Source organism: Penaeus japonicus, unplaced genomic scaffold, assembly GCF_977035675.1.
Source record: "Penaeus japonicus unplaced genomic scaffold, GWHDUDI00000001_assembly GWHDUDI00000014, whole genome shotgun sequence".
Taxonomy (NCBI): Eukaryota; Metazoa; Arthropoda; class Malacostraca; order Decapoda; family Penaeidae; genus Penaeus; species Penaeus japonicus.
In genome coordinates this window covers 16,697,393-16,707,392 of record NW_028234416.1, presented here as the reverse complement: position 1 = coordinate 16,707,392, position 10,000 = coordinate 16,697,393, and the positions used below count along the sequence as shown (strand labels likewise).

Here is a 10,000-nt window from a genome sequence, read left to right as displayed (position 1 = left end):
CACACACCTCCACTATACACCACACTAACATACCACACCCACATACGACACCATCTACACACACAATATTACTCATACCTAACACCACACACCCCCCACCCCAAACACACACTCACAAACATTCACACTCACACACACACACACCCCCCACCCCCCCCCCACCACACACACCACCACACAACAAAACCACACACTACACAAACACACCAGACCACCAACACACACCCACACACATAACCACATATATATATACACACACACCCACACACCACACAACAAACCTACAACACACACAACACACAACACACACACACACACCCATCACACCCCCCATATCTATTTAACCCACCCACAAACCACAAACACACACCACACACAACACACACACAACAACCCCCCCCACATACACACACACACAACACAACCCCCCCTACACACACACACACACTTACACACACACACACACACACACAACATACACAACACACAACCCACCACACAACCAACAACACACACACCCACACACACCACTACACACACACAACCCACCACACTAACAAACACACAAACACACCACCAACACACCCATATATATTATATACATCAACACCACACACACACACACACACACACCACACACACACACACACCACACAACACACACATCACAAACACCACACACACCACACACACACACACACAACACAACACAACACACTCACAACACAACACAACACAATACACACACACAACACACACACAACACAACACAACACAACACACACACACACACACACACAACACAACACAACACACACACAACACAACACACACACACACAACACAACACACACACACACACACCCACACACACACACAACACAACACAACACACACAAACAAATACACACATAACATACACACACAACACACACAACACCACACACACACACACCCAACAAACCACACACCACACACACAAACCACACACACACACACACACCCACACAACCACCAACAACACAACACCCAAACACACATACACACACATAAAACACCCAAACCAACTCCCCCCACAACACAAACACACACACACACACCACCCCCACCAACCCACCCATAAACCCACAACCACGTCACACACACAAACACACACACACCCACACAAACAACCACCCACCCACACACACACACACACACCCATACACCCAACACACACACATACACACACACACACACATACAAACACACAACACAAACAAAACCACACACACACACACACACACATCACACACACACACACACCACCACAACACCACAAACAACACACACCCACACACACCACCACATCCACACACACACCACACAACACCCACACACACACCCAACACACCCAACACACACACACACCAACATTCACTACATACACCACAATAACCACATAAACACTACTAAAAACCCCAATTACAAAAGCAACCAACGGAACTACAAACACAGAACATAACATACACACATCAATTATACAAACTACCCACAACCATACAGAAACACATCATAACACACCTAAAAGGAGTATAACACGCACAAAACACTACAGAACCATCCTACACACCAACACAGTTCACTCAAAACTAACCCTCTCCATAAACCACTATACTATCGGTATCATTTCTCCATTTGTCACACCCAGCCAAATGATTCCATTACACCAGACAACAACTTAAACAAGGTAAATAAGACCATAAAACACACAAATGGAAAAAGTGAGAGCTTATAAAAGAAAAACAGAAACAGATAAAAAGTGAAAAATAAAATTAAGATGATATGATAGAAGAAAAAGATACGAGAGTTAGGCAAAGGATGTATGGAACGCAAGACAAATAGTGTAGATGTAATGTTTTATAGGGTATTAGTAGTAAAAGTATTGAAAATGTTGACGCAGAACAAGGGACAATAGGAAAGGCAATTCAGAGGAGATAGGAAACAAGAACAAGAACATACACAAATGCAGTCGCGCTGAAGAATAGTAATCTTACGTCGTCTTGCAGGGCAAGAAAGCCAGAAAGCTACTGGATGACCCGCCTGAAGCCAGGGGGAAATTCATGACAATGGTTTATGATTGCCATTGCTATTTTCATTAATTGTTGTTGTTCTTCAGTGATTATTTATGCAATGAAATATTAGCAATATATTGCTCAAATCATGAAAAACTCTCTGACGTTTTGTTGAAATAACACTAAAGCTGATTATTCACATTAAGGCATCTATTAAAAAATTATCCATAAACGGGGAATTATGAAATCCGCTCGAATTCATCTTCAGCTTTTGTCTAATTCTTATTGAAGTTATCTTATAAGCAGTATGTTGTGGATTTTTCTGTCGTTATTGTTACTTCATAGGTACAATTATATGCTCATCTAGTGATGATCTCCTATAAATGTATTTTTATTGTCTGTGTATATAATAAGGATACATTTTTATATATATATCTCACCGCATCCCAATCAAATTAGCACCTTTTATAGGGGAGGGGTGATATTATCCTTTAATCTTTTTTAAACTTCCAAATGACAGGCCACTGCTAGGATTAGTAACAACGATTCATTCTGTAGAATATGTCTTCATTCGGATTGAATTCCATATCTGTTCAATAAAAATAACCTGTATTACTATATAACTCGAGCAGGGAAATTGAATACATACTTATCCAAAATAACAGTTCTCTAATCCAGATCGCTTTAACTTTCAACAGGCAAACGGTTTCTTCATAGAAGTAGGTGCCCACGACGGCGAGAGCCTCAGCAACTCTTTGTTCTTCGAGAAACAGCTCAACTGGACAGGACTGCTGATCGAGGCGAACCCGAATCTTTACGCAATACTCAAGGCCAAAGGCAGGAAGGCGTATTCCATCAACGCCTGCCTCTCCCTCGTTCCCAGATGCACTCATGTGTTTTTCGAGTAAATATTGAGCGGGCATTACAATTTCACTTGAAAGCGGTATACATCCGTTTGTCGCCAGATATATACAGTTTATGTTACTTATCTTTTATAGACATTAAACTTCTATAAAAATAGCCTACATATGTGCATCGATATTTTGAATATATATGAACAAAATAATTTACATACATGCATGTGTGTGTGTGTCTATCTCTCTCTCTCTCTCTCTCTCTCTCTCTCTCTCTCTCTCTATATATATATATATATATATATATATATATATATATATATATATATGTAAATAAATGTCTCTCTCTCTCTCTCTCTCTCTCTCTCTCTCTCTCTCTCTCTCTCTATATATATATATACATATGTGTGTGTGTGTGTGTGTGTATGTATGTGTGTGCGTGCGTGCGTATACATATGAGTAAGTGTGAGTGTGTGTGTTGAGAAGGAAATATAGAAAGATAAAAGCAGAAAACTACTTCTTTCAGCGTCCATCAAATAAATCCGTTCGGCGGCCGTATCAGCAATGAGAAAACAAGCACTGAAATTGAATGCTTCCCATTGCACTCCATGTTGCTAGCATTGGAAAGAAACATCATCGACCTCTTCACACTCGACATTGAAGGCGATGAACTCAAGGTAGTGTAGTCGGGGTCTTTGATTTATTCAGTTCTCTACACTCAATATGTTTAAACGGGTAAAAAAGAAAAAGAATAGAAATTAATATATATATATATATATATATAATATATATATATAATATATATAAATATCTATCTATCTATCTATATATAATATATATATACACATACTGTATATAATATATAATATATATATATATATATATATATATATTATATATATATATATTATATATATATATGCATATGCATATAATATACATACATACATATATATATATATATATATATATATATATATATTTATATATATATATTTATATATATACATATACATATATACATATACATTTATGTATATGTATATATATATATATATACTTTATATATATATATATACAGAAGATATATATATATATACATATATATATATATATATATATATATATATATATATATATATATAACGCTTGGGGAAAAAAAATATATATATGCATATACACATATATATGTATGTATATGTATATGTAAATGTAAATATATATATACATACATACCTACATATATATATATATATATATATATATATATATATATATATATACATATAAATAATTCATAAACAAGTTCCTCTTCTTTCCGACGTCATCATCCCTTAAAAGGGCTTAGCAAATGTTCTTTGACATATTTTTGACGCCAAGATTGTCTTTGAATCGCGGTAGTTGAGCCGTAGTAATTAAGGTGGGTTAGAGCACAATGACAAGTCTGTGCACCAGAAATCTATAAATAAAAGAAATGTATATGAGACTATAGAGCAACATGCTCTATAGTCTCATGTACATAAATAATCTCAATGACAGATTTTTAAGAATCAAATTGCGATGGAAAAATAAATTTGTTTACCTTCAGGAGGTAATTGATGGCGATTACAATGAGAGTCCCTTTCCGCCGGTTTTCTCAGGGTCTCCTACCCATCCTCGTCACTCAGATAATTCCAGATGATTATGGATAGGGCTCTCCATAGGCCAAAGAGGTGAGGGCATTTATTGATCTCATTTGTAGAAAACTAAATTGGAAAGGAAAAAGTACTTGCCCTTTCTCTCTCTCTCTCTCTCTCAAAAAAAAAAGAAAGAAGTAAGTAGGTAAGAGATGACTTTATTCTCCAACTGTCTTCCTAAAGAACTTTGAAGATTGACTTCTAGTTTCCTTATTGTGTTGTATCTTCGACAGGTTTAGGGATTGATACTATTTTACTTCTTTCCATGAGGTTGCCAGTGTCTTCCTAGAATATTTTGTTGGAATACCTTCAGCTTGGAACCCAATGTAATCTGTGGTAGGTGCACAAGTTCTAATTGTGAGCAAGGGTGTTCTGAAAACTTAGTAATTTAACTAACTTCAGTGGAATTTCTGCTATGTTATTAATTAGACATTTGTAGGAGTTTCTTTATCAATGATGATAGCGTCATTTCTTGTAGGGGGCAATGCCTGTGAGACGGCTGAGGGGGCCAATACTTGGTGTGGTCAACGCTTTTCAAACAGATGTGAAACCTTCTGCAGTCTACACCTCTGCAAGGCTTCCAAAGAAACTCCTGTCAACACATTCCATCGTGGAACTCTATTAGTTGGAATTCTGTTCAAAGTCACGAATCTTCCAATATGAACACAGGCCACTTTGCAGATCATATTGGTCGTTATGGAACCCTGATCTAAAGTTTCTTCAAATGCTTATTTACGTAAATCCACCAAAGGTAAATGCTCTTGTTTGTTGACAACCAAGATTCCAGTGTATGTATCTTCGCTTCTAACAAATAATTCTTGTTTCATTACAAATGGCTTCAGTTTCATACTCGCACATGAACTATATGTGAAGAATGAATGCTTTTATTTGAATTGTTGCAAGTGGAGATTCTCAATCCCATTCATCTAATAGTTAAGAGCCAAAGATCGTTGGCCCATCACTAATGCAAAATGCTGATGGCCTTGGAGATAAAACTCAGTGGTGGCATAACGTGTCTCCCTGTTTGTCAAGAAGCGGGAGTTATTTTGATAAGTTTGAGCTTTCCACCACCATCTTCATACATCCGTTTGTAAAAAGGTGGGAGGAGTTGGGTCAAATATTGCATGACTATGCAGACCTGGCAAGGCGTGTCTGGTGTGAACTCAGCCAAATGATTTACTGGATCCACAATGACACAGACTTTCTCATGTTCAGTTGCAATGCCGCCCTTAAAACGTCTGTAACCGCAAAATATTGTTTCTGAATTGGCCAGTACGAACTTGTTGACATTTACCCATTGCGGACGGGTGTCATGACATACATGACACAAGAGCTTTCGCCTGACGATGGGCGTCATAAAGTATATGACGTTCGGGGATTTTGGATCACTGTGCTATTTTATCGTGCTATGAGTAAGGAGTGAGTGATGATGGCGATCGCAGTCATAATTACTACAATTACCACAATATTAATCTAAGCAAACTTAGATGGCAGCACTCTCTCCTAGCACCAGCAGAAAAGAGAGCCTTGAATGGCACCCATCCACGGTTTCTAGCAAGCACTATCTTTAGAGAGCGATGCCATATAGCAAGTTACCGACCTCTTGCTGTAAAGTGCCGCCGATGAAGGATGTGCAGGCAGAATGAGAAGAGGAAGGTGACTCAAACAATACGCAGTGTCTAAAATGTGTTCCTGTACCAAAATGGATGCCTTTTACTGTAGCACTTACAGTCACAAGCACAGGTTTCCTTCGTCTTCCCTACCTCTTCATATTATCGTCACTTTGGGTGGTTATACGTTTCGTATTCGTTCATGACAGCACAAAAATACGATAAAAGAAAATTAGTTTTTGTCCTTCCATAAATCAGCAATACTTCTATCACACCAAGTATAAAGATAATAATGATGTCATTTACGACTTTCATCCAGTCACTTCCTGCCTTGCCTTGTCTCCATGTAGACAGAAGGAATCTCTTGTCGCTGCAAAGGCCTCTGAACCACAATACAGGAAACGTCTGCAAGGGTAGTCTTTTTCATGGAATAGGATAGCTACTAACAACAAATGCATTGATTGTCATAAAAAAAACAACTTGTGAATTCATGCTGATGAGTTCAATGATTATACAAATACCACCATTAGCCTTGCTAACTTTAACTAGTAGGTGACATCACAATGAAGATTCATCGTCCAGATTTTTACCATTGACTCTAGCTCTGGTTTACTGCTTCCTGAAAAGAAGATTATATATTGTAAAAGGTTGGGCATTTTGCCTCAGGTGGATCTTCATGGGGAGCACCCAACATCTTAAGCAGCCATAATTTCAGGTATTTTTTGAAAACACAAACATGTCAGCATATTCAAGAAAATACTATGAGGCAGCAGGTGCCGTTGAATTGTTATAAATTAATGGTAAAGGTGTTCATGCTACTGTCTTCATATCTCCTCCTGATCCCTGCACCCGAAAGTATCTACACTCAACCCAGACAGTAATAGGGTTGATAGCAAATTTTGGATATCGGTCCAGAAGTCAATCGTTTTTTTTTTTCCATATATGATGCTTCCATAAGAAGTACCCACAGGTGCCATGCGTGATCCACCAACGTTGCAGTTCCTCGTGTCTAAGGTTGGTTCTTAGTCTTACTTAGTACGACCAAGATTGCTAAGGCGCTGTAACCTGATGAATGTAGTGTCAGCACCTGTTTGTTTAGCAGAAATACAGACGCTGGATTGCGCTGTTGCGTAAATACTCTTGTTAAATTCTTACTCTTGGCCATTCCACCCGTTTTGTTTATGCATGTTAAGTAAAAAAAAATACAAGTGCAAAAATTTGCTCTACCCAAGGCAGAATAAATCGGGCAGCCCCTTGATGTGTGGAATCAGGCAGGCTGTGTGTGAGTGCTTATGTGCTTACGTATGGTCCTCGGATTAAGATTGTGTGCCGGGAAATACCATTTGTTTGCTTTATACATTGAATTATTTAAGACATCCAAAAACGATTCCTTGCACCTATTTACAACTATCATTATGAAATAATTGAACTTGTTCTAAAAACGAAATAAATCTACTCTAACTTCTAATCAATCATGTAATTAGACTTGGTTTTAAAACTGGCACTTGACATTGGTTTGGGAATATAAAAGCACCTGCAATCCTGCCCAAATATAGCTGTCTGGCTTAGTACAGTGGTAACGCGACGGCCTCACATCCCTGTGGTCGGCAGATAGAGCCCCGTCCAAGCTAGTAAGTTTCCATTGGCGCCTGGTGGTCACTTCCGTGGCTTGGAATTACGGTGAGTAAGGACCAAGCTCAGATCGAGTCAACACTCGTTGGCAGACTCCCAAGTCGGCTCTTACTGACGCAGGCTCGCCACAGAGCGTGTAAGGCCGGCGAATCATCTGCTCTGTAAAATCTTGCTATATATGGATATACATTGTATTTAAATAAGCGCGCGCGTACACACACACACACACACACACACACACACACACACACACACACACACACACACACACACACACACACACACACACACACACATATATGTATAAATATATGTACGTATTTCGTATTCTCAACATTAAAACTCTAAGGACAATCTTTGTAATGTGACTCATTACAGCATTGGAGATGATCACTTTTCTTAGATAATGTAACATAAAATGATTTTTTAATTCATTGAGGAATTATCCCACTTATATGTATCATTTGCAAGTTGACCTACCTTTTCTATACCCATTTCTCCACAAGTTTTGTCGTTTTTCATTTGCTTTAAAGCATTTTCTATTTCTGATCTAAGGATTTTATTTCCTTGCATTTCTATGCCGTCGTCTATTTCGTGAATTTGTTAAATGTCTTTCTTTTCTAAATTTTGGATCTCATCACATTTTTTGTTTAACCATATCTTTTTTGGTACTTTACACTTTAAAACAACTTTTCTATGGATTCCTCGAAATTTAAAATCTCGTTTTTTCATTAACAATAATATCTCATCCGTACTTCACGGTTATTGTTTATTTTTCTTTTTGTGTTTTTGGAATTATCATTTTAGCAATTTCAACTAGGAGTGTTTCCAAGGTTTTCCAATTGTTATCTATATTATATTTCACTTTTCAGTTTCTAATTAGGCAAACCTATTAGTTATTTTTATTGAAGAATTAGGTTCCAAAAGTTTGAAATTGAGTCTTGATTCTGTCTTCATAGGTTTTAAAGGTTTTAACTTGCATTTAAATCTACAGACAACAAACGATGGTTGCTATTAAAAATCAGCGCCTGGTTTTGTTACACTTTGAGTTATATCATTAAGGAATCTTTTACTGAGACATACATAATTGATTTGATTTCGTGTCTCCTCATCGGGGCTTAACCAGGTATGTAGTCTTTTCTTGTGCATTCATAATGTAAGAGTGCCTGCATCATTCTACCAATGTTTCGCCTCTCTCATCTTGTTCACCTAAACCATAAGGCCCAAATATAAATTCTTGATGGTTGATACCTACTTTTGCATTCATGTCTCCCATAATGATATTATTAATATTATTTCCTGAGATTTACATGTTTCAACTGCTTGTTCAGATGGCAGTAAAATAATCCTAGATCATCTTTAGAAACATTGGTTTAAAATAATATTGATGTTTATAGGGTCCAACATTCGATTACTGATTTTGCCCTATTCTGAGTTAACATGAAACCAATCCCAGGTTTGTGTTGTTCATTTCTAGAATAATAAATTGTTATGTTATCCGATACAAATTTACCATTGCCTTTCCATCTAACCTCGTTCATTCCCATAATGTCCATGTTCAATATTAGCATTTATTGTTTAATGTGTTCAAACTGACTTGCTCCATATCATTTTCTAACATTTCAATTAGCAATGTTCAAAGATTCCTTTTTGTACAATACTACGATGACGATCGACAGTGCTAAAATGTGGACATCAGGACTATCAGCGAGATGTTTGCGAGTATCGTCGGGCCCAGCCTGGGAGAGGGACTTTCTAAGTAACCAAAATAACCGCCAAACAAAAACTTTGCCAGTTCGAAACTTTTTATAGGAGAAACGAGATATACAGTATTATAAGAATACTTTTGTTGATCGATCGTGTTGAAAACAGCGGCAAGATACCACAATATCAAATGATCTTGCTATTCAATGGTAATCAATGTGAAATGAAAATTCTTTGAATAATTAATATAGATACGTAGTAATCACGGTGGTAATGTGTTGTCAGCCTAAAAATATTTACGTAATTAAGGTAAACCCCCTTAATTTGCTTTCCCTTTTTTTTCTGCCACATGAAAACAACCATGCAGAACGTTTATCTATAATTATAGACCAATACAAAATTGTTTGAACGAAATTTAGTATACTCTAGTGGTTACCGGTTAATTAATTGTAAAGCATCACTTTTTGAGA

At 37.2% G+C, this 10,000-nt stretch overlaps 1 protein-coding gene across 1 annotated transcript in view; it reads left to right on the top strand.

The window, feature by feature from the left end:
* Positions 1 to 10,000, top strand: part of LOC122244735 (uncharacterized) — a 37,669-nt gene that overhangs the window by 21,169 nt on the left and 6,500 nt on the right. The window contains exons 5-7 of the mRNA XM_086543719.1: positions 1,691 to 1,729; positions 2,720 to 2,958; positions 3,435 to 3,585. Coding sequence (XP_086399845.1) covers positions 1,691 to 1,729; positions 2,720 to 2,958; positions 3,435 to 3,585 — 429 coding nt within the window. The remainder of the gene's footprint in view (positions 1 to 1,690; positions 1,730 to 2,719; positions 2,959 to 3,434; positions 3,586 to 10,000) is intronic.